Genomic DNA, 27,175 nt, shown 5'->3' on the forward strand with positions numbered 1-27,175 from the left:
CAACAAAATACTGGTAATAAAATTGTGCAGGGGACAGCATATATATTTTGCCACCTGGTGTAAATGGTGAATCATATTCTTTGTTGGGGATACTGTACAATTCAAGAATTACTGTATGTTTAGGATTCTTGATTAGGCCATTAATTTCTTTTTCTGCTGTAAGCAATCTACTTGTTACAGATTCAAGGTGCTCATTGATAGTCCTAACAACATCATCATGGCCTGGCTTGATCTTTATGTCCACAACAAGTTTCTTGTATTGTTGCACAATTTCTTGAAGCTGGGTGGCAAAAACAGACAGAGCATTTGCCTGGTTGGATTCCATGCTTCCTAGCTGTTGCTTGATATTAGCTACAATTTGCTGTAGATTTTCAACAACTGCCAATTTTGAATTTTGAGCAGTAAGATCATGGACTTGTCTTCTGATATCCTCAAACAGGGCATGCAGTTCATTAATATGTTAATTAGTTGGTAGAGTGGCCACTGTCTGAGTAAGTTGTTTGATCTCTGTCTGGATATTCTTGATATCTTCTGATTTCAATATGCGATTCTCTGCTCTCTTTATATTTTTAAGTTCCTGTGATGTAGGCAGATTTGATACAGTATTCTGCAAAGATTCAAGTGCCAATTTCACATCATTTAATTCAGAAGCATCAACCACACCACGCATAGCATCTTGGAGCAGGGTTATGTCTGCCTGAGTGGGTGTTGATTGTTGTAAAATTTCAAGCTTTGTTTGGATATCATCGATCAAGTGATGAAAATGAGATAGCTCAGATTCAGTGTTGAGGTTTTCAAGTTTTGTGATCTGTTGCTGGACACTGACAAGGGTGTCTACAATACCAGGCAAGCGGGATTCTAGAGATTCTTGTACATTTGTCAAATCACTTTGCACTGCTGCTATTGTACCCTCAAGATGGGTTATGGTACTTTGAATTTTTCCAAAATCTTCATATGTTTCAAGTTGCAGCTTAATGTTGGCAACACTCCGAGTTATTGCACTCGAAGCATCAGAAGATGGCAAGTTGTTCATAAAATTTTCAAGTGTCTCAATTTTTTCTTTAACCTCGGCTATGGCATTGTTCAGAGGGTCCAGATTAGGTATCTGTAGTGATTGAATCTGTTCCTTTAGAGTGGAAATCACTAGATCAAAATCTTCTTGTGATTTTATGCTTTTGACAATTGTTTGGAGCTGTGTCTGGACATTATTTATCTGCTCTTCCAATTGTTGTTTCAATTGCTCGGAGTTAGTGGCCTGGGTCTTAAATTTAGCTTGAAGAGCTGCTACAGCCTCCTCTAAACTTTGAAAATTATCCAATGTAGCCAAATCAGTATATTTCTGAAGCAGCAATTTGAGTTCTGAATCAATTTTAAGAAGAGGGTCCATGCATTGTGATTGTAAATTTGTAATTTCTAGTTGAAGACTGGCATTGAGTGTGGTTTGTAAAGCTTGTAAATCACTTCTTAATTTTTTGACTCTAACATCAAGCATCAGAATCTCATCACTGTGATCTTCATGTCTTGTATGGCCAAATATATCATTAGGCATTTTGATTTAGTGGTTATTTATTATTGAATATCTAATTCTTAATTATATAAAAAAAGGTATAAGCTTGTCATAGGATCCCGGGACCTCAATATATAAGCAGTCACCAGCAGAAACAGTATATACAGTGCCAGAAATCATGTTTGAGTGCTTAATTCTATAAATATTTCTCCCTATTGAAATCTTGACATTACCCTCGGGGGTTGTAATAAATTGTAATTGACCACCTACAGGTAATTGGTAATGATTTAAATTATTGTTAAATGTGTACAATGTTTTACCTGTTTCATCATCAACATCTGTAAGTATGCTGTTCAGATGAATAATTAACAAAGCACTTAGTTTAGATATTGTATCAGAAGAGGGTTGTGGTGTTGGCAGGTCCATAATAGCCTGTTTTTTGAACCCAAATAAGTTCATAGGCATGTTTATTTATTTCAAATCATGCTCTGTAATTGGGCATTGTTTGCCACTTTTCAAATTACAATGCCCCCATGGTAGAGTATGTATGTCACACGATAAAATGCATCTCTTATCATCATGTGGGTCCAGAGCCACTTTTCTTACAATATTTGTAGTCAACAAGTGATCCACACTTTGAATTCTATTTTCTGATGTTCTGATTAAACTCTGGGTTTTGAGACAATTTTTGTAATCTTCAAATTCAAGCTCTTTGTCAACAGTTACTCTACCAATGCCCTTGGTCTTTTTGGCAACAGCACCACTACATGTTTCAAAGCTGTACATCTTGGCCCTTAACCCAGCAAATTCCACAATAACATCACCAAGTGTCTCATCTTTTAACTTGCCAGGCACCTTTTTGTTGTGGGGTTGAATCTTTGTATGTTCACTGGTATCAAAATATTCAAGCAATGCAGGCTGTGACATATCTTGATAAAAATCTTCTGTCTGAATATCAAGAATAAAGCTATCTGTGTCCATGTACATCAGTTTTACACGATTCTTATAAGAAGGCTTCAACACATCATAATAAAGCTTTAGCATGTGTAATTTGGCCAATTCTAATATCACAGCCCCTACATAAATAGGCTTTTCAAACTTAATCTTTGTTTTTTTCATGTTGAAGAGTGCCATATTTTCATCATAAATTCTTCTGTAGTTGAAATTAGGCTTTGCAATCAATTTTTTGCTCAGGCTGGGGTCAGTAATTAATTTAACATCAGTATGTTTTCTGACATTTTCTATGGTTTTGCCATACACTGAATTTACCATCAATTTGAACAAGGTCTTATCAAATTTGCTCACTGCAGATGTTCGAAGCTCTGTGTTTGTATCAATATATGGCTTCAACCATCTTGAGTGCCTGAACCTCAAAACTTTGCCAACTTTGGTCACTTGAACACCATGACGCATCAGGAACTGGAGGTTTTTATAATATATGACATAACCCTGTTTTGGCTCTAGAGTCATCATTAGCTTCTTCTGTTTAGAGCCAGGTGAGCACTCAACCTCAGGAATTGGGGGCAGATCAGAAAATGTGTTGTGTAAATTATCAGGAATTGTCAGATCAACCTCTAAGAACAGGCCATAGTTACTGTCATCAAAATCCTTAAGATCTTCAATATTGAAATCTTCAACCCACTCAAGCCCTGCATATGGCAGTTTATCCATCATAGCATAACCATAGAGGCTATTGGCATCTACATAAAGTATAAAATTTGATGGCAGTGCTGGATCATAATTGAGAATATACTTGTTATTTGCTCTGGCATATCTCTGAGAACATTGCACCATGCCTCCTCGTATACATTGCTCCATAAACAGATACATATCTTGATCTTGGATCAGATCCAATTGCATTTTAGTGTTTAAAAACATTGCAGACCATGCTAGGTCTGGAGCACTGTAGAAATACATTGGATCCAGCTTATAATTTTCCATGGAAGATTTTCTAAATGCCTGAAGTATATCAGCTAAGAGAGTCACATCAAGTATTAAATATGCCTTGTGATAATCACCAAATGTCTGGCATTTTAAATTGTTCCACATCAACTGGGCATGGTGATAATCTTCATCAGTAATTCCAGATGCTCTGAGTTTGCTGTAGAACTCTTGTTGTGGTGGCAGAGAACACTCATCAAATTTAGAAAAACCTGTAACATAATCATATGGGTATACACCCTTCCGCCTAATTAATTTCAGGTCCTGATTTGGAAACATAGCACATGTGATTTTGAATTGATCATCAGATAATTGACTGGCCAGTGTAGCCAGGCTAGCAGACAGAATTCTGTAGGAATCAAGAAATCTTAAGTGAATGGGAACACCATTAACTTTAATTATCTTGCTAATAGCAATATATTTCTCATTCTTTTCTGCTAAAATATTTAAATTCTGCTTGTCAAACCCCTCATACCTGATCAAATGATGAAAATCATAATTGGATACACCATGGCAAAATATAGGGACAAATTTTGGTCTCTGGATCTTAATATTACAACTATTACACAGAGCCATTAAGAATTTACCATCTGTATGAGAATGGTGTTTCATCTTGATATTTGTATCTGAAAATTCAGAATCACATACCGGGCATTTTTCTGCATTGTTGAAATCTTCAATCTGATCCTTTGTTAAAGGCAACATAGGTTTTGATTTTAATAAGACATTAGATGCTATGTCATGGCACGTATTTTCTATTCTATGTGCAAATTTTTTGATGGCATCTGATTCCATGTATAAATATTCTTTACTAACAACACCATCCTGTACAACAACGTAATAAAAACTAGAAGGTTCATGTAACTGGTATGATGTAATTGAAGATTCATCAGGATCTGGGCTGCAGAATGCAAGGGTTTTGAGGTTTGATTCAAAATCACAGACTATATGTGCTGGGTGTTCCAACAAGGCTTCAAATTTTTTGAATTTGGCATTTTCACTTGGATTAGGCATCACCATATGAACAGGTTTATGATTGCCACAGTATTTTAAATGTTCAATTAACTTGTTTTTAGCAATTTCTGTATTTTGTTCCCGAAACCCATTTATTATTTTTCTACCATCAAATACAGTCAAACATCTTCTACACAACTTGAATATTGTCTTAGATTTGTCTAGTTGTTTTCTAATTAAAGCTTCAAGATTATGTATCAGAGTGTAATGGTGTGTGCCATCCTCTTCAATTAAGAGCAGATCAATCGGAACAGCAGAATCATCATCAAGTGTACTGATTCTGAGAGGTGCTATCAAGCAATTGCCACGGCCAGTAGAACAAATAAATACATTAATAGATAATTGTTTACCATTGATATCCCTGGTCTTTTTTTCAAATTTATCAATATTCTGAACAGACATTGGATATTCTAAGCCCTCCATAGCTTCATCAAAATTGTGTTCATATTGTTTATAATAAGTTATTCTCTGAGGATTCCTTAAAACTGGATACAAAGCAGCTAAAATACACCACAGAAAACATTTCTCATCGTTATTTTCTATGTTAACCACGGCTCTTTTGTTTTTAATATTGGCAGGTAAAGGCAGATATGTAGATCCTTGTAGTGGGCTGAATTCAGAAATATTAACATAGAGCTTGTGTGGAGATCCGCATAGGCTCCATCCTGACTCTTTTGCTGCAAATTCAGAGTGTTTAATATTCAATTGCTCTATCAAACTGCTTATTATTTTGTCTAAATTTGCATTTGAATATACAGCTACAGTTTCTGTTATGTGGGGCTGTGTAAATTTTGTGCCATTTGGTTTCTTATATTGTGTAAACAATTTGAGGGACAGCGTATAAGAGCCATTTTGTGCATTTAGAATTGCCTGCACATCAGGATTTATACTGTTCAAAAATTCTTAATGTCACATCTTGGCTCTGATACAAAACAGTGATCCCTAAGTTGGCCAGCAAAACTGCTATGGATAGGTGCATTGCGTGGCTGCTTTGCCGGTCTAGCATTAACAGGTGTTTCAAGCCTCCTTTTCAGACCAGATGTAGATGGTTGTAGGGGCAATGTTGATGACTGTGCAGAACAAGTACCCTTATGTTTATATGTGAAATATTCCATGCTACATTTTCTATGGCATTTAGGGCATATTTTAGTGGGAGTTCTGCATTTGTCTGGATTACAATTCTTTTGGTGCTTAGCCCAATTGGGGCTGGATATATTCTTATTGCATTGATTACAATATTTTTGATTTGGCATTTTTGTTGTTTATTATATAAAATTTCTTGGGATTCAAATCAAAACTCTATGCTTAATAAAAAATATCAGTTGGGTTCAGCAGTGTGCTTTGTATATTTAGTGTATATACTTAGTGTCTTAATATTTTTGGCTTTGTTGTTGGTTTATTATATACAATTTGTTGGGGTTCAAATCAAAACTCTATACTTAATAAACCTATGACAGGTTGTAAAGCTGATAGCCTACATGCACAAAGGTAGAATAAGTATTGATCTACTGAAGCACTGACCTATCACAATTGCATGTCTGCACAGGCATGTCGTGGTGTGCATGGAAAGGCAATGACCTAATACCATGTGTCATGTATTGATCTTGTATAACAAACTAGTGCAGATATAAACCCTTTGTTCAATATATTAGAAAATTCTGTATATTAAATCAAACAAACCTATAATTCAATTTATACAAATCTGCTATATTTTTGTGTTTTTTTTTTAAAAAAATAAGAGGAGCACTGCAACAACACATCTGTACTCCTCAGCCACTCTCACAATACTAACTGATATGTGATGCAAAAGCTCTTGCATCATAATTTGTTGCATAATATTGGGTAATAATTTGTTGCACAACATGATGCAAGAGCTTTTGCATCATAATTTGTTGCATAATATTGGGTAATAATTTATTGCACAACGTGATACAATAGAAATAAACCAGAAGTAGGCTACAAGTAGGCAACAAGTGGGCCGGAAGTGGGTAAACCGGAAGTGGACTGAAAATGGACCGGAAGTGGACCGGAAGTAAATATGTGTGGGTGTGGGTGGGTGTGGGTGTATGTGGGTAGCTCTTTGCCCTAGTTTTAAGTGTAGCCATAACAATATCAAGAGGGGCATATTTTTGACAAGCTTATGGACAACAATCTCACAGATGTAGCTTTTGTAAGTGTAGGCAAATCAATCTGAGGGGAGTCATACTTTCACGGGAAATTCCCGAGGGCATTTTTACAAAAATCTTGGGTTAGACAGAGTACCACACTTGAGCAATAAGCTCATATGCACATCTTGAGCTAGTTTTAAGTGTAGCCAAATCTGCCTGAGAGGGGCTCATACTTTCTCGAGTTTATATTATCACCAATTACACTACTCAATACGTTTGGACGTGTACTTCATCCACTTTTAAAAGTAGCGTAATCATTAAAAAAAAGGAATCAATTAATATCATCATGCCAACTGCATGCGAAAATCGAGTACCAGGCAGGGATGGAAATATTCGGTAATTGTCATATCGTAAGACATAATATTTCAGTTTATAGAATTATAAGTAATGAATTAATCCGTAATAGAGGCCTCGGCCTCCCCTTATCTCTTATGAGCCACTGTGGATATTCATATATTCAATAACTATATATATATATATCGTATATATATATATATATATATATATATATATATATATATATATATATATATATATATATATATATATATATACACACAGGGTGTTTCTAAAGGTCGTTTACAACGCTTGGGAGGTGATTCCTCACACGAAAACAAGCAAAAAGTCTAAGTTCCATTTTTACGACAGAGGCTTCGTTTCCGAGATAGGAGCCTCGCAAAAGGTGACAAAGTGAACGTCACACCTAACTGGGACGAATACTATCACAGATAGAGAGGCGGTTCCAAGGGAATCATAAAGGAATCGTATGTGCTCAGTCCGGAAGTCACTATGAAAAGTTCACTGCACGCATGCGCAATGGAGTCCTCAAAGGAATTGGGGATTTCCAGCAAGAACAATACATGGAAAGGGTATGTAACGCAGCAAGAAGGACCGTGACAATGAGAAATGCGTTAAAGACAACACATCCCGACCTCAAACATCAAAACATGAGCACCGAACACAAAATCCGAAAAGTTGAGCACGGTTGCATACCCCAGTTACACGCGAGGAATGAACGAATCATGTCATGTGGCATACGAGAGACACATTACTCCACCAGGAGGAGGGAAAGAAAAACACATTATCAGGTAATTGCGACAACGTGTATTTTTACACGCGACAACTACGTAATATCCCCCCCCCACACACACACACAACAAACAACAAATGCTACAATATCTTACGCACAGACAGTCCGTGTCACTGTACACCAACTGAAGATGTCACTTTCACCACACAAAGGGGGTGGGGAGCAATACCAAGAGTGTTCTCACTGAGATTTGCCGAGGGCAATAATCACAGACGGTTTTCAAAATGTCTGCCATTCACTTCTACGCCGAGATGACAGCGACATTTCAAGGATTGTCGAGTACGAGCAAACAAGCCAGATGTATCTGCTACCGTAGCGGCGGCTACGTTGATGCGACAACGAGGTCCTCAGCTGATGTGACAGGTGTGTCGTATATGAGGGTTTTCATTTCTCCCCAGAAGAAAAAATCGAGAGGGTTGAGATCTGGCGACCTCGGTGGCCAAGGCACAGGCTCATCCCTACCAATGAACCTATTGCGAAACACGTCATGCAGGAAATGTCGTACATTACAATCGATATGAGCTGGTGCACCATCGTGTTGGTACCACATTTCTTGCCGCAGTGCCAAAGGTACGGTCTCCAACAGTTCAGGCAGAACGTCACTAAGAAATGCATGATACGTGCGACCATTCAGGCGAACAGGGAGAATTTATGGTCCAATTAAATGATCATGTACTATCCCGCACAACACATTCACTGAAAACCTGTGCTGGTGATGGGCCACAAAAAGTGCATGTGGGTTGTCAAAGTCCCATACATGACTGTTTCTACTATTGAAGACATCAATCCTGGTGAAAATGGCTTCATCTGTCCACAATACGTTTGCCCCGAAGTGAGGGTTTGTGTCCAGATGATGCAACAACCATTGGCAAAACTCCATACGAGGGCGAAAGTCACGAGGTAACAGTTCTTGTACTTTCTGCAGTTGAAAAGGGTGCATTCCTTCCTCTGACAACACTCGCCAAACATTCACATGAGACGTGTTTCGTGCCCGAGCGAGCACGCGCGTACTAGTTCCAGGATGTTCTGCGACCGCTGTTAACACATCTTCTGCAAACTGATGTGTGCGTACACTTCGGGGTCTTCCAACTTCTTGCCGCGGTGGTAACACTGACCCTGTTTCACGCAGTCGATTGTCCACTACCTGAAAGAAGGTGTGAGACGGTAAAGGTCTATGTGGAAAGCGTTCTCCATAAAGACGCCTTGCCTCGCGGCTATTACCACGTGCCTCCCCATACATGAGATGCATGTCTGCTAGCTGCTGGGTCGTATACGCAGCCATCTGTGTAATAGGGAGCTGGAACTGCAAAGTATTGTTTTTGTTTAACACTGGCACACTGCACAAATTGGCCGTATCACCTAACGAACACCACAGACCAATTGTTGCGATACTTGACTTGTCCACTCCACCACGTCAACTTCTTTCAATACAACATACTAGTACTCTTCAATGCGTATGACAACCTAGAGCGAACTGCTGATCATATCCCAGCACCTGCAACTCGACTGGAACGACTGCCGGAGAGAACCAACCCTTCGAGCTCCTCTCGCGGGAACAGCAGTCATGAAGGTCAAACGTAGACTACGAGAGCCAGACTTGCCTGTGCAGCGCTTCCAAAACTGGTCTCTTTTACGTCACAATGATCGCGTGCGAACACTTTTGGTATTGCTCCCCACCCCCTTTGTGTGGTGAAAATGACATCTTCAGTTGGTGTACAGTGACACGCACTGTCTGTGCATAAGACATTGTAGCATTTGTTGTTTGTTGTGTGTATGTGGGGGGGGGGGATATTACGTAGTTGTCGCGTGTAAAAATACACGTTGTCGCAATCACCTGATAATGTGTTTTTCTTTCCCTCCTCCTGGTGGAGTAATGTGTCTCTCGTATGCCACATGACATGATTCGTTCATTCCTCGCGTGTAACTGGGGTATGCAACCGTGCTCAACTTTTCGGATTTTGTGTTCGGTGCTCATGTTTTGATGTTTGAGGTCGGGATGTGTTGTCTTTAACGCATTTCTCATTGTCACGGTCCTTCTTGCTGCGTTACATACCCTTTCCATGTATTGTTCTTGCTGGAAATCCCCAATTCCTTTGAGGACTCCATTGCGCATGCGTGCAGTGAACTTTTCATAGTGACTTCCGGACTGAGCACATACGATTCCTTTATGATTCCCTTGGAACCGCCTCTCTATCTGTGATAGTATTCGTCCCAGTTAGGTGTGACGATCACTTTGTCACCTTTTGCGAGGCTCCTATCTCGGAAACGAAGCCTCAGTCGTAAAAATGGAACTTAGACTTTTTGCTTGTTTTCGTGTGAGGAATCACCTCCCAAGCGTTGTAAACGACCTTTAGAAACACCCTGTATATATGGGGAAGATATTGTAAATTCTGGTTGACGGATTTGAAAACCTCCCCCCCCCCTCACTCCAAAATAAGTTAAGACGTCCCTGCGTATTGTTTCATTTCAATACGGAACTTGGACTGGATTTAAATTGCTCCTAAAAAAGGTTACTGGACCGAATTTAAATTCATCCGGGAAAAGGTTCCTGGACCGTATTTAAATTGATATGCATAAAAGGTTCCTGGACCGAATTGAAATACTTTACAGATAAAAAGAATATTTACGGTCTAGAACCAATTTACGCTTGCTGATTTTCTCTCCTGGACAGGACTTTAGAATTCCTGGACCTTTAAAACCCTGTTATCACATACATCGAAGACTGCAGGAACTCATGCAATGTCCGACAGGAGTCTGCCTAGTCTCCAATATTCTGAAAGTTGCCTTAGAACGGGACAGTGAACGTGATTTAGAATAAGACAGACGTTTGGAAAACTGCCGATTCCCACTAGTATTAGCGATTTCGCCCCTAACATTTGCAACGCCTCAACTTTGGAGTTGTAATATTGTGTTCCACTGATAGACAACCTCCCTCCCCCCCACGACCACCTAACACATTCGCTTACAAGCTTGTCACACGGAGTAGAGCTTGATGCTTATTGTTCACATTCAGTTCTCATAAGAATTTGAGTAGTACCATGTTCAGCAAATTAACAGTGCTTTCAAATTTCCTTTAATTTTCTTATGTCAGCAACACTGAACAGTTGTTTATGTTGTATTAGATTGTATTATATTTATAAATTAAATGAAACGTATTATTGATTTTGATTGAATTGGTGTTTAAGTCCACTTTATGGACAATAAGGCTAATTAGGACTGGAGTAGAATCCGAACTGCTATGTGCCTCCACCGGGTATCGAACCCGGGACACCTTGATTACAAGGCCCCAAATGTTACTTATTAGCAATGATTATTAAAATAAAGAGCATGTCTAAACGTGAGTTAACCCTCCTCCAAAAAAACAGATATTTTTTCAACACAACTGCAACAACAAAAAAAGTCTGAACAGAGATAAAAATGAATGGACTGTCCTCACTGATGGCCTTTCATCAATGGTAATCCAATTAAAATTACTCATTATTGCAGACTGCAGACTTCTGGATTCATCTTCTCTCCACAACAAACCTATTCATTTATGCAAGTACGAAATCGAAATTCTTGCAAAATCTGAAAAAAATTTCAATGTTATTATAGTAGTATTTGTAGGATTTTATAGGTTCACATTATAATATTTCAGAGTTCGAAGAGGGGCATGGCTCCCCTACCTCCCCCGTGGGCACGGGCCTGCTACGTTGTCTTAGCGTAGATAGATTAGAAATAATGCAATTGCCATTTCATCTACAGAGAATTATTAGTAGCTGAAGTAGCTGATATTTTAATGGAACGGGGGAGAGAAATTGGGATGGTTGCCTTCGATGGATCCTTCCAGATCTCGATGGTGAAAACGCAATATTCGCGAAACGTACACCACAAATTAAATAATGTGTAAGTTAGATTGTACTTTCTGTTCTCTAACTCACTAACTCTCTAGCCTTCTTAACCCAGAAGGTTTATGGCTGCAGCAACACAAGCCTTCCATCTCTACCTATCCTGGGCAAGATCAATCCAAACTTTTCCTTCCTTACCGATTTCCTTTAGGTACATCTCAACGTTATTCCTCTATCTTCGCCTTCCTACTGGTCTTTTACCATCAAATTTCCCAACAAGAATCTTGTAGACTATCCTTTTCTCTCCCATTCGTGCCACATGGCCTCCCCATTTAAGTCTTCTTGATTTAATTATTCTAATATCTGGACAGGAATACAAATTGTGTAGTTCTACATTATGTAACCTTCTCCACTCACCTGTCTCCCTATCTATTTAAGTCCAAATATTTTTCTAATATTTTTTTAAATACTTTTAATTTACGGATCCCTTTTAATGTAAGGGACCAAGTTCCACATCCACATAATACTACAGGCAAATTACTGTTTTGTATATTTTAACTTAAAGCTTCTAGGATATTGTACGAGAAGATAAAAGTTTATGAAGGGAAAAGTAACATGCATTTCCTGAGTTAAGCCTGCTTTTCATTTTTTTCTTTAATAGTATTTTCATTTGTTAGTAGGTATTACTCGTAAGTACTTGAATTTGAAAACTGGTTCAAACGAGTTGTAATCATTAATTAGACTTTGATTATTACCTAACACTTAGTTTCGGCATGTAATCATATATTTGTTTTTGTATTTGCTAACTTCCAACCCTATCTCTTTAGCTGCTTTTAAAAATATTTTAACATTATGCTTAATTGTATTTATGTCATCCTCTAGTATGTTTGCATCATCTTACTTTGTCCTCTTCAACTTAGAAGAGTTCATTTTTAAATAAGCAGCTAAAGGTGATATCTTTCTCCACAGTATGAGAGACCGTATCTGATTCTACCCTGGCTGGTTGTTGCTGCCGTCAAAGAGTTGGTGACGAGGTTTGTCACGATGTCCACGGGGCTCTTCTTTTGTGGATGGACCCGCCACGTCACGCCCGTCTGTATCGAGTTCCTAGCGATGGAGGTCATCCAGTTAGGTACAACATCACGCCATTACTTTCTACAAGTAAAGATGTAAAATGTGATTTTCCCTTTCCACAGGGATAAGTTGGTCCTCGTATAAGCAGAGTTGTTAAACGTCAATGAAATAAATTCAATTCCGGTCCAGGAGATAAAATCAGAAAACGTAAATATGTTCTGGAGCGTAAAGAATCCTTCTATCTGTAAAGTATTTCAATTCGGTCCAGGGATAATTTTTCCGGATGAATTTAAATACGGTCCAGAAAAACCGTTTTTCAATGAAACAATACGCAACTTGGACCGAATATAAATTGTGCGAGATAGAAGGTTCCGGTACTGTTGCGGAACCCAATAGAACCTATTAGAATTTATGGGTTCCTGGCCCTTTAACAAACATGCTTGATTGATTTGTTGTTTTAAGTCCACTTTATTCACAGGAAGGCTAATCGTGACTGGACCTACTGTTTAAAGTGGGATTCGAACCAGTGTGCTATGTGCCTCCACTGGGTATCGAACCCGGAACCCCTTGATTAGAAGGCGACGACGAACAACCATGGTTATAAGTATTAATAGTTGTGTAGTGGCAGCAGAGAAGGATGTGTTAAGTGAGAAACAAAACTGTTTCATCCGCATGGTATTTCATTTCAAAAATGTTTTAAACACTTGCAAAACAGACATAGCCAGATGTTTTAAACGTGTCCCACAGGTATTCATCAGGATATGTTTCTTTCATAATTGAATATACATTTTCAGCCACTGAACAGATTTCTCTCCAGTAAACAAAATGACACAGATTGAATGAAACAAATACCCACAGACTATCAACCACCAAGTATGAGAATGCGATTTAAACAAGTCTAAAAAACATGCTTAAAATACTGTGTTTTAAACGTTTTAAACATTTGTAAAAAACAAAGCCGCATGTTTTAAACGTTTAAAACAAGTTGTTTCAAACATTTTGTTTTAAACATGCATCGAACTAATACTGTATATGTAGAAAATATCAGATATTCATGGTAATTGGGAAGGTGGGCAATAAAAATAAAGAATGTGGAAGGTGCCTAGGACGGTGTGAATCGAAAGAAGTATGGCTTTTTCCCAACCAATTACAAAAGTCTCTTGTGTTGTTGAAGCTTGTGACACGTTTTTGCGTATCGCCTCAGTCTCATTTAAGAGAACCATCAACCAAAGATATAATGTCTGGTTTATATCTAGTGTTAACTGAACTTGCTACACAACGCAATACTTCAAGACACTAAGGAATACGAAGGTTTCTCTCAACATATGTGATTTTTGCGTGTCCTTGCCAAACATGCGTTGCACCCACGTTCAATCCTACCACCAGTCTTTAATTTCTCAGTAACCAGTTAATTGACTTAATTTGCGATATTCGCCCTAGCAATCATTCATCCTTTTGCAACGTTGCGATCAACCAAGAATTTCATTATTTCTTACTCGCTACGTATCTGAAGGTTAATAAATTGTACAATTAATTTTAGTTTTGTTGTCTTTCTTTTATTTTAATAGTCTTGCGCAACGAAGAAGGCGACTATTGATGAATAACAATACATGGTGAACAACCTGCGTCACACGTACGTAACTCAACTTTTAACATCAACAATGTACATGACGACCAACAGTGGTCATTAATCCCAAATGTTTTAACAACGACTAAATAAACAACGTCACCATTTCAACTTGAGCATACAACGCCCATTCAACACGATGATTAAGCTTATGACGTGCATCCAGAACACTAATTATACCCCAGTACCCAAATTACATCCAATGTTACTATTATGGCAACTGGCGCTCTTAAACACCTTGTATCGTAAGAGGAGGAAACCTTCTTCGCAATCGAACAATAGCAATAGCGACGACTTCAAGAAAACCGATTTGTTCCACAACGAACAAAACTGTCTGTCCAAACTTTACAATTGTTACGACAGCGGAAAAGTGACGCATACGCAAAACACCACAGTTCTCTGCAAATTCCAATCTTACGTTCGTTCCGCTTAAGTACTTGTATTACTTCACTTTCACTGTATGTTCCAAAAAAAACAACAGATTAATTGACACTCACTGTAGCTACATACCTTAATTTTTGTGAGGTGCTGGTAATATTGGGCGGGATGTAGTTCTTTGTAGCAACCTATACTTCTTCTTCTGCGACAATCACTAAGGCGTTCCTTGACATTACGGGTCTTGGATTGAAAACCATCATCAAATTGGAGGGGCGCAATTTCCTCTTCAATCCTCGTAACCTCTTCCGTTTTGGTTACCGTTGTTGGCACGACGAATACTCGAATATCTCGCAGCTCCTATTCTATCCGCTTTCTTCCCAAAACCATGCCGAACTTGTCCGTGCATAAGTCCACAGTCGTATCCACATCGCAAGACGTACTGAATAAGGTACTTTGTACGCTTGGCCGGTATGCCCGTAATCCAGTACTTAAACACGCGTGCAAGGAGACCAAAATCAAAACGACAAAAGATCGTTTGAATAAAACTGTTCCAATAGACCACACCACCACCACTTCTTTTTGGATCGTTGATTGATTGTTACGTGGTACTTAAGAAAACTGACACTGTTCCAACCCAAGCAGTCGAGGTGGGGAACAATAGCACAAATCAAATCGGTTCACAGTTTGTTCTGCCTTATTTCTCACAAAATACAAATTACGAAAACTCCGCGTTCGTCTCGTAATGAAAACATACGTACGAGTTCATTACTTAAATACGTAGCTGCTTACACCAAAAGTTCATGACTAGGTTCTGTTAACAATCCTGTGAACACGTATCCATTTCGTTCTTCGTCCTGCTTAACTAGTCGATGTCTAGCTGACGCCCAGTTTCAATTCATTGTCATCACATTGTGTAACAGACCGAATGAAAATGGTGGTGGACAACTCGTCTACTGTTTCTTTCGCCGGAAACTACGGAACGACGAATTCAAAACGAACAAACGTTTACATGTATTCAATTATTTTGTAAATGAAAAGGTGAAGGAAATAGAAAGCTAATACAACTGGTGCTATAGGTCTTGTCTATACGTCGTATACTTTTAGAAGGAACATGAGCTCAGTCAATACGCAGCCAGTGCTATTGCGCTGTTGCCAAACGAACTGCTAGCGGAAGGGAAAAACAGAGAATTCATTGTGTCCAATATTCAGCTTTTTATATATAATGCATGCACATATTTGAGTACAGTGAAATAATATAGTGAATATTTCTACACAGAATTATAATACCATATCACTGCAGCATATAATAGAAACATGTACCTGAAAAAAGTTTGAAGGTATTTATTGTACAGGAACTGCAAGGTCTGTTTTCTAGCATGTTTCCCAGGAGATATGAATAGGGGTTCATCGATTTTTGTGGTAGATCCTTTACCCTGTTTTATAATACGCAACACAGTGTGCACACATACTACACCACACGGTTTAGCCGTAAGTTCTCGACTCTGAGAAAACACTGTTTCAGCACGCAAATCTTCCGACGCCTATTCCTTGAAGTAAGAATACCCTTGTAAGATCGGTCCGCGAGGCCGAAACACGCCCTCTCAATAAAGACGATATTATTATTATTATTATTATTATTATTATTATTACTACTACTACTACTACTTTAATAATAAGATTTCTGTCTTGTGGACGTAATATTTTACCCTTGGTGCCTGTACTACTGGTGCTAGGTTTCGATAGCGATATTAAATAACTCTCACGGAACACACACTATTGCACAACAACAATCGAACATAAGGGCTGAATAGCACAGCGCGCTATGATGCCAGGGGTCCCGGGTTCGAATCCCGGCCTGGACATGGGTCTTTGTAAGAGTTCCTTCACCAATTTCATCAGTCTCCTCATATTCGCGATTAGAAAAAAGTGGCAGAAAAGCGAAGTAAATAAATCAAATCAATCAAAAGGGCTGTATTGAATCCTCTCACAACTGTTCTCTGTGGCGTAAGAGTAAACGATAAGCGAATTATTTTACACCGCCCATGCTACGAAAACGCAGAACTCAAACTGACTCAGACTCACAATGTTCGTGAACGCCCACGACAATGAAGGGTCATTGTGTATATTCAGCCGAATTCAACACCCATAGCTTTACCAAGACACAACAACTCGGCGGCGTCAACACGGTGGCAACGAAAAAACAGACAGAAGGGAAATGAAAGGGTTATTGAGTGTGTTTTTGTGTTGAGACGTCCTGACCCGAGTTTCTTCAAGAAACGGTAGTAGGGGAAGGACATTTATGGGACTTGACTGTCAGGTTCAAAATGTCTTGCCCCACCTTATGATGAAACTTAAAGTGGCGAGTTTTATGAAAACTTCTTGCGAAAGAAGGACACTGCGTTTAACTTGCGCGCCAAAGTCTCCTAACTGTACGTACAACGTTGCACTCCTGCCATTGGCTGGTCGCCAAGGACACGCTCTGTGTGGCCGTGCCCGATATCGCTTGTGAAAACGTCTGCCGTATGTCTTACGGCGCGGGCTACATGCTGGCAGGGAAGTGGGGAGCAGGGAATACGCCTGGACAAAAGCTATAATATATACTGAAGTGAATCTTTGTCCCACCCCCAAAAAAAGCTGTAGGGAAAGTAATGACAGTTACAAATCACTGGTAATAATATTTGCGCTATCATCTTCGCCTTTTCGCCTGAGAGATTTGGGGAAAACCTATGATAAGGCATGCCACTTTTACTTGCACAAATTTACTTCAAACAGAAAGGGAACTCTCAGACCTAAGCGACAAGCGACATGGGGATTTGACGCCGAAGCGGCAAACGACACGGGCCTATTCCATCTAAAGCAAACTATTCACCACCGCGCATGAGCGAACAACAGATTGAGGTGGCAAGATGCACGGAATTGAGAAAACGGCCCAGTTCGAGCGACATGTACAGTTAGTTTGTCATCTCGCTTCGGTTCGGAAGTTTTCGTTTATTTCTGTAGGTTAGTTTCCAAGAGACAAGTGTCGCTTATCGCTTCGGTCTGACAGCTCCTTTTCGAACCAAATGGACACGACAAGCTGCACGTGTCGCTTGAACTGGGCCGTTTTCTCAATTCCTTGCGTCGTGTCGCCTCGGTGTGTTATTCACGCATGTGCGGTGAATGTTGTGTTTTAGAATAAAGAGGTCCGTATATCCGTGTCGCTTGTCACTTCGGTGTGAACTCGCGCTGTCACCTGCCGCTTGTGGTCTGTTGCTTCGATCTGAAATCTCTCGGACAGAAGTGGCAAGCGACACGTGTCTCTTTGAAGTAAACCGTCAGTAATCAATGCAACCTTTGAAACAGACAACTTGCAGGGTGTCTCTTGTCGATCAGATTGGGCCCTTCTCTCAATGGCGTGCATCGTGTCACCGCGATCAGGTTCGTCCATGCGCGTAAATGCTTGCTTATATACTCTGGAGCAAGCCCTCGCATAGCGAGGGGGAAACCGAGTGGGCAGAGTGAAGCAGTACACGCTGCTAGGAAGGCTGATAACTGCAGTCGCTTTTCCCCCTTCACGCAATCACGTTTCTTCTCATGTGTTCATTGGCGGAGCCGTCTCGCGTCATTACTTGCGCAGACACTTGTTTTCGTTCACTCGCTCCATAGATAGTCGGAACAAAGTATAGACTACAGTGGCCTGGGTCGCTTATGACTTTGGTGTGAAGCCCCACTGTCGCGCGTCGCTTGTTGCTTCGGTCTGAAACCTCCCTACGAGACGTGTTTTACACCACAAAAGCAAAACCGATCCACATGTTTGCAACAAAATGCAAATCCCACAAACGACTGTGTTCATGTTCAGTCGGGTCCAAATTCTTTCTTCGTACCGCTTGCATCTATGTCCGAAAGGTACAAAGAGCACACTTGAAGTACGGTCTTGACGGAAGTGACGTCACCTAGTGCAGTTCGAGACCACAACTCGGAGTACGGATCGTTACAAACTTGATCACATGACTCCTGCACTCCTTTGTTCATTTGTTTGATATCAAGGAGGTAGAAAGCCAGCAAGTTGTTGGTTGAAGTTCTTCTAATGTGTGGAAACGTATGCATCAGGCCCGTACCCAAGGTAGGGGGCAAGGGGGCCATCCCCCTTCCCCCTCGAGCCATGAATTTTTTAAATGTAAACCTATAAAAACCTACAAAAATAACATGGACGATTTTTAAGATTTTGCAAGAATTTCGATTTTCTTCTTTCATAAATGAATGTGTTGTTTCTGGAGAGAGGCAGACTTCAGAATTCTGCAGTCTACTACATTTAGTAATTTTAGTTTTATAACCATTTATACGAAGCTAGTAAATGTTCCAATTTGGTCGGGACAGTTCACCATTTTTACTCCCTGTTTTGACTTTTTTCGAACTGCAGTCTTGATGAAAAATGTCCTTTTTGTGTGGTTAATTCACATTCAGACATGTTCTTCATTATAAGGATCATTCCATAGCGTTGGTGGTCACATTCAGGCAGGGTACGAATTCCCATGGCAGAACCATCTTGTTCTATTAAAACTTTTTTCCATCAAAATTTTCAGAGGGTAAGAGTTTGTGTCATAACAACAAAGATAAGCAATTAGTTTTGTCTTCAAACATACTTCACTAAGAATAATATGATAAACACATACAAAGAAGGAAGAACAAAGAAAGATGTCTGCGTGTGTGTGAATGTTGCATACATCTCTTGCTCTCTCTCGCTTATTTTTTAGAGCTGGTAACAGCATGGGGATAAAACGTAGTTCTACAGTCATAGATAAGATTTTAAAATTATATCAAATTCGTCTAGTAAGGAATGATCCGTAGCTGCGAAGGGGGTTGTCCCTGGAATACAGAAATTAGACCGACCTGTTATTTCTCCTCCATTTCTCACCTCCTTTCATAGCACTTACATGTTAATTTCATAAGAAACTAATGTCTTATTAAAGTTTCTCATTTTTTTTTGTCCCTCCACCTAGTTATCTTTAATTTGCAATCGATTTTGCAGATGTGAACAATAACACACACTGCTTCTATGAAGATGGCGTGGGATGCACAACCGACTGTCCTTTTATTAACAACATTTCTTGAATGCTAAGTTTTCTTTTCGTCGGATTGAACGGAAAAGAGTAGGTACATAAAATTTCTACAATGTCTAAGTATGCCAGCTAAATCTAGGAAGGGGGGGGGGGTGCAAAAAATCTATTCTCGTCCTGGGCGCTGAAATCTCTAGCTACAACTATGATAAGGAAATATTTCCTTTCGAGAGACCATTAACACATATACACCGTTATAAAAACATAACACAATAAATGTATGAAAATGTAATTATCATTATTAATAAAAAGCAATAATTAAAAAAATCTCAAATTTAGCTAGTAAAATATTTCACGTATCTTCTAATTTCTAGACATTTTGAACCAATTGTTAAAAGAATTAATTTGCTAGTTTATAAATGTAGCAAATTAATTTGTTTATATATGTTTATAATATATATATTTTATAATTATATTAATTAATTATTTAATAATTGATATATATTTCATGACAATTATTTATATATATATATATATATATATATATATATATAATATTTATTTATACAGTGTGTCCGAGAAAAAATATACCAATAAAGAATTTAAATAACTCAACAATCGTTAACGATAGAAATGTCAAATAAAATTTATTTTGAAGAGGGAAGAAAGGAATTTTTTTTTGCCACCAGAAGGGAAAAAATCGTAACATAATTAAGCGCATGCGCGGCTTTGTTCGTGAGTAGTCTGTACAATGGCGCCGTTTAATGTTCGTCAGAAAGTTGAGTGCTGCTTTTGGTTTGCAGAATTGAAGTCTCCTGTAACGGTACAAAGAAGATTCCGGAAACAATATGGACAGGAAACACCAGAACGTCATTACATTGTTAAATGGCATAAACAATTGCTGGAAACAGGGTCTTTGTTGAGGAAGAAAGGTAGTGGTCGGAAGCGTGTGAGCGAGGATAAAGTGGTTGCAGTTCAGGAAGCTTTCCAGAGAAGCCCGCGTAAATCTGTGAGACGTGCTAGTTCTCAACTTCAAAGTCCACGTTCTACTGTGCATGATATCGTACATAAAAGGTTAATGCTTAGAGCCTGCAGGTTACAGCTTGTTCAGAAACTAAAGTGCAGTGATAAACCCGCTAGGTTTGATTATGCTAGTGAAGTGCTATCACGTATTGATGATGACAATGAATTCCTGGCACGCGTAACATTTTCAGATGAGGCTACCTTCTACATTTCCGGAAGAGTGCATAGGCATAACTGTAGAATATGGGGTGAGCAGAATCCCCATGCAGTTGTTGAACATGAACGCGACAGCCCCAAGTTGAATGTGTGGTGTGGTTTGACACGAGAATCCGTAATTGGGCCCTTTTTCTTTGAGGAAGTTACAGGTGCAAGTTACCTGCAAATGTTGCAACAGTATGCTGTACCTCGTATACCTCATGGGTACATGTTTCAGCAGGATGCCCCCCCCCCACATTATGCCCGTTGTGTTACTAACTTCCTTAATAACAATTTCGCTGGTAATTGGATTGGGAGGGGTGGACCCATTAAATGGCCACCACGGCCACCAAACTTGACTCTTTTGGAATTTTTTTCCTTTGGGGTTATGTGAAGACTATGGTTTACCAAACACCTGTGCAAGACCTCAATGATCTCCGTGAAAAAATTATCGAAGCATGTGGCTCCGTCACTCATCAAATGTTGAAGAACACTTGGATGGAGGTTGAGTACCGCCTTGATGTTTGTCGCGCCACCAAAGGAGCACACATTGAGATCTACTAAGGTGAAATTTTTTTCTTGTTCTTTGCTTAAAAAAATTCCTTTCTTCCCTCTTCCAAATAAACGTTATTTGACATTTCTGTCGTTAACAATTGTTGAGTTATTTAAATTCTTTATTGGTATATTTTTTCTCGGACACACTGTATAACCACGGTCTCGGGCTTGGCCCTTGCTCAAAAAAATCCTGGGTACGGGCCTGGTATGCATAAGAACATTTGAAAAAGTCATGTGGTTTCTACTGTTAAGAACGAGTGTTTAAAATACGGGGAAAACAACGTGTCCTCAGTTTTATATACTGATCGTATTTGGCGCTGCAGTCGAAGTGCAACTCCAAAGACTCGCTTCCAGTCCACACCTTCAAAACCATACTCGGAGGATGCTCGCTTCAAGCACGGTCCTGCATCTTTCGGACACTCGAATACTGTAGAATGATGCTAGACTAAATAAATTAGTTCCAGATAGAACTGTGCAACTGGAACCCTTTTTTTTTCTTGTAAAATAATCTCCATATCACCGTTTCGTTTGAACGCCCATAGAACCGTGAGCGTAACCGGAAGTTCGAGAGGAACCAGACGAGTGCGCATGCTCCGCAGTAGCTCCGCCTTTAACACCATGGATGAAACAGTTTTGTTCCACACTTAACGTATGTTGTTGTTAATGTGAATGTATGTTGTTACATTCACAATAAAATGTGATATTTCGAAATACAGAGTATCTACTATGGGGATAGAGTGGTGCCTGGGGATGGAATAGTCGAACCTTCTGGAACAGCCTACATGCGAGATTTACAAGTAACATGAATAGGTGATTTAAGAAGTAGTCAAGTGTTTATAAGGGGCCTCCCCAATGGCGCTGTGGCGGCGTCGTCACCTTGTAATCAAGGGGTTTGATACCCGGTGAGGGCACAAGGTGCTTTGGATCCAACTTTAAACTGTAGGTCCAGTCCAGATTAGCCTTATTGTGCATAAAGTGGACTTAAAACACCAAATCAATGAATCAATCAAGTGTTTATAAGTAAAAACAAAAGTATTTGCTTGGATATTTAATAGATTTCTTGTCAACCATTATTCTTAGGGAATAAGTCTTCTTGGTATTATGTTTTTAACATTTTATTAGTTTAAAACATGTTTTTTGTTCTTTGTAAAAAAAACATGTATAAAACATTTAAAACATGTTTAAAGAAAATAACTGTTTTCTTTTTAACCTGCCTCAGCACCATTCATAGACACACATGCAATAGGAAAATTATTTGTGAGTATGTGAATATAATTTGTAGACTGGTGTTCAGAAGCGCAACCACTAATTTTTGTCTGGCGGGTGCAAGTACCAGGATAAACGTGTCAATAATACAATAATAATAATAATGTCATTGTTACTTTTGTTATTAGTAGCAGTAGTAGTCGTGGTGTTCGTAGTAGTTGTAGTAATAGTGGTAGTAGTGTCAAAGACATTATCATCCTCGTAAGTTACGCAAAAGGGGGTAGAAGTCTGTGCTAAAGCATAGCTGTGTGTTGAAACAAAAGATTAGAAATATTTTTTTTCAACACGCTCAATTTTACGGTATACTCCTGTCCCTGTAATAGAGTCCCGTAAAAATTTTAGTTATGATTTGTCTAACCAATGGAATCTAGTAGAATACATGTAGGAGAGTCAAAAAAAACTTGGGTAGACATCACCATATCCTGGACCGGGTGTTTTAGACGCCATTTTCCAAAATGGCCGACAGCGACAATATTTTGCTTTTATTTCCGCTCTGAAACCGTTAAAGTCATAATTTTGGTGTCTGAATATATGTTTTGAAGGGTGAGGAATCGAATAAAATGGTTCCTGAAGTTGTTTGGTTGTTATTTATTTCAGAAAATCTGTTGTTTTTTTTTGCATCTATAACAAAAACTCACTACAATTATTTGGAAAGTTACATTTACACAAAATAAAAGATTTGAAAAAATATGTATAATAAAATAAATCACACACCAAAAAAATTATATTCCAATAAAGCACACATGATAATTATGAAAACTCTGAACTTAAATGTTTTTTACAAGTTATTGCAACCATCTGCATAATAATATGATAATTTCTTATTTTTCTCCTACACTATCTTTTACATTCTTCGCCGCATTTGCAATACTCAGTGCATGGTAAATATTTCATAAGACATTTACATCTACTAGTAGCACATGCTTTACAAGTACACTGTATTAGTAGCTCAGAAGGCATTTCATGAAGGCAGATATCAGGCTTTAGTATGCCATTTGCATCTTTTCACCATCCATAATCGGTTGGTTGCAGGGTTCCATCAGGAAAATACAGGGTGTCCCACGAACGGCGCAACTGGGAATTAAGAGTGGCGTTACTTTGTAACCGAAACCTGTACATACATAAGTCATACAACAAATGTTAGCCCTGTCGAAGTAGATATTTTTAAACATAGAAACAACAAACGGGGTGCAGTGTTGTTCCTGCAGTGTTGCCAAATGTAAGTGAAAGTGTAAATTTATTTTTCCACAAAGCATGGAAAATTGCATGTCAAACATTCGTACGGAACTTTGGACGTCAATTTCCACCTTTGGTAGGTGGACTATTTCGCCATCTATAGTTCAGAGAAGAAAACCGATCATTTTCGCGTATAGCCAATCCTGAAATGGCTCGTAAAGGCGTACCGGTCCAAATCGGTGTTTTAAAAAAAAATATGAGGTACAGTGGCAACACTGTTGATGTTTGAAGGCAACAAAAGGTGTGTTTAGTGATGGTCTATGACATGGAAATACTGGAAACAGGAAAAAAAGAAAATTTTCATTTTCTTTTTTTCCTGTTTCCAGTATTTCCATGTCATAGACCATCACTAAATTTTCATTTTCTTTTTTCCTGTTTCCAGTATTTCCATGTCATAGACCATCACTAAACACACCTTTTGTTGCCTTCAAACATCAACAGTGTTGCCACTGTACCTCATAATTTTTTTTAAAACACCCATTTGGACCGGTACGCCTTTACGAGGCATTTCAGGATTGGCTATACGCGAAAACGATCGGTTTTCTTCTGTAGATGGCGAAATAGTCCACCTACCCAAGGTGGAAATTGACGTCCAAATTTCCGTACGAATGTTTGACATGCAATTTTCCATGCTTTGTGGAAAAATAAATTTACACTTTCACTTACATTTGGCAACACTGCAGGAACAACACTGCACCTCGTTTGTTGTTTCTATGTTTAAAAATATCTACTTGGACAGGGCTAACATTTGTTGTATGACTTATGTATGTACAGGTTTCGGTTACAAAGTAACGCCACTCTTAATTCCCAGTTGCGCCGTTCGTAGGACACCCTGTAGCTTCGTGAAAGTTTTAAGCATTTCTGCAGAACAAAAAAACATCTTCTCAAATGTCCATTTCTTATTGAGAAAGATGAGGGTGGTTGCTCAGATATGTGCTTCTGTTTGTGTAATGAATAACGAAGCTCATCAAATGTCTTATACTTTGAGGATGGATGTTAAACTTGAACAAGATATTCCTCTGCTTTATCAAGTGCTTCTTCAGACAGAGTATTTTCTTCTGCAAATCCGATTAGTAATGTTTCTGGTGATGCTTTCAGTGAAGATGGCTTTGTTAATATCTTGTTTGTAACATCACTACCTGTAACGATGTGTGCCTTAATTAAAGTGATGCAAAGCGTAGCTCCTATTTTTCTCCCCAGCGTGTATAGAGGCACATAACGCACTTTGTCACCCGCTCCCACTTTAATCTACATTTCTTCCAATCCTTTCCTGAATAGTTAAAATAGATATCGAAGGACGAGAACAACTACATCAGTGTCATTAGATAATACTATGAGGTATGTTATGCCTGACTCTATAGCATGAAATATATGGAGTATCATTCTGGAATCTGCTTCTTCTACAAAGGTCTGAATGTCAGAGCAAGTTCGAAGTTCCTTGTTCATAACTATGAAGGCATCTCTGGTATCATTGTCTCCTGTGATGGTTCCACTTATCACTGTAGCAAAGTTAGTCGTTTTTGCATGTTCAATAAAACCGGTAGCAGCGGACAATTGAAGCAGCTGTTTGTTTTTACTTGAAGACCAGAATCTGTCCATCTGTATAGGAATTAGTGTGTCCTATTCGATTGTCATCATTTCACTGTATCTGGTATCATAAGCACCAGATATTTCTCGGAAACAGTTGCTTATTCCTAGTACCTCGTGATATACCAACTCCCATTCAGTGACACACATTTGTTGCATTGTTTGTCCAATTATTCCTTTCGAACTCTTTCGAGATCGTTGGATAGTTTGCTCCAATTTCATGACCGGTGACACAGCACTAAATGATCGATTGGTTTGCCTCACTACAAAATGGCCTGTTTTAAATTTCTGATACACTTCAGAATACTGTTCCTCTAACCATCGCATTTTTTCCAGATACCATGATGCATTCCTTAAATAGTTAATACTGTCAAATTCACAGAATATAGGTTGAAGGTTCTGAATAGCTTGAAGGTAGCTATTCCAATCGCCATCTCTGTCAGACGCTATGAGAAATTTCAACAATTTTTCAAGGTAAAGGAATGTATCCTAGTATCGGCACATTTCGAACTTAGTGGCACAATCATTTAAAAATTTCTGAAAGTCATTCTACAAAACTGCTAAGGTTGCTAAAAGTTCATTAAACTCTGTTGGGCTTGTTTTCACATTCTTAGTTGAAATACTTATTTTCAATTTCTTGGCTTGTTGAATGGTAATAGCATATTTTTCTTTGGGGTTACATTTCCAAAATGCTGACCATTTCATCTTCAATATAGCTTCTTCAAGAATCAGTAAGCCCTTGAGCGATCTGACATAATGACTTCCATTCATTACTGATTCTGCAGTTTTAACACCAAACACTTTGCACTCAATAAGTGCATCCTTTGCACCACTGCCACACAGATATTTTCCAATAATGTGCCGGATGACCTTTGCGCAATGGAAGTTTCCGATCATTGGAATGATGTCAGGAAACTCAGAAGGGCTACTCATCATAATATTAGCAATGATATGGAATACACCCTCATCTGAAAATACTGGTAAGGCTGATTGTTTTAACTGTGAGCAAACATTCTGCAAACTTTTCAATGATAAGAAAACTGTAGCATGTTCTGTAACTGGCCTGAGGATGAATGGAAGAAATCCCACATGCATGAGAGGTGGTGTAGCTGTTGATACCAAAGCACGACATCCAGCCCATGTTGGAACAATTAGATCATCAGTTGTATCTTCAGGAATCCAATGTTTAATTAAAGGGATTGCAAATTCAGTTTCAGGATGTATCTTTTCAGTGCTCTCATTACAGAGCAGGTCTTCCTTAACTTTGAAACTTTCATGAAAACATGGTTTGCTGTCTGGTCTCTTGTAATGTAGAACCCTTTGACATGGTAATTCCTTTCATATGTAGTGACTTCGTTGAATAAGATTACTCTGAGATATCCTTGATTTGACTGGCAGTTTTGTTGGATCTGGACAAACAAATCGAAAAAAAAAGATTTTCTGAAATAAATAACAACCAGACAACTTCAGGAACCATTTTATTCGATTCCTCACCCTTCAAAACATATATTCAGACACCAAAATTATGACTTTAACGGTTTCAGAGCGGATATAAAAGCAAAATATTGTCGCTGTCGGCCATTTTGGAAAATGGCGTCTAAAACACCCGGTCCAGAATATGGTGATGTCTACCCAAGTTTTTTTGACTCTC

The 27,175-nt window shown here is 38.8% G+C and overlaps 1 protein-coding gene across 5 annotated transcripts in view; it reads left to right on the top strand.

The window, feature by feature from the left end:
• LOC145990840 (uncharacterized) overlaps positions 1–27,175 on the top strand; it is a 62,984-nt gene that overhangs the window by 32,591 nt on the left and 3,218 nt on the right. For all 5 annotated transcript variants that reach the window (XM_083126312.1, XM_083126581.1, XM_083126399.1 and 2 more), the window contains one exon: positions 12,517–12,679. In XM_083126312.1, coding sequence (XP_082982438.1) covers positions 12,517–12,679 — 163 coding nt within the window. The remainder of the gene's footprint in view (positions 1–12,516; positions 12,680–27,175) is intronic.

The sequence above is a fragment of the Lepisma saccharinum genome, chromosome 1, assembly GCF_977018435.1.
Source record: "Lepisma saccharinum chromosome 1, izLepSacc3.1, whole genome shotgun sequence".
Lineage (NCBI taxonomy): Eukaryota > Metazoa > Arthropoda > Insecta > Zygentoma > Lepismatidae > Lepisma > Lepisma saccharinum.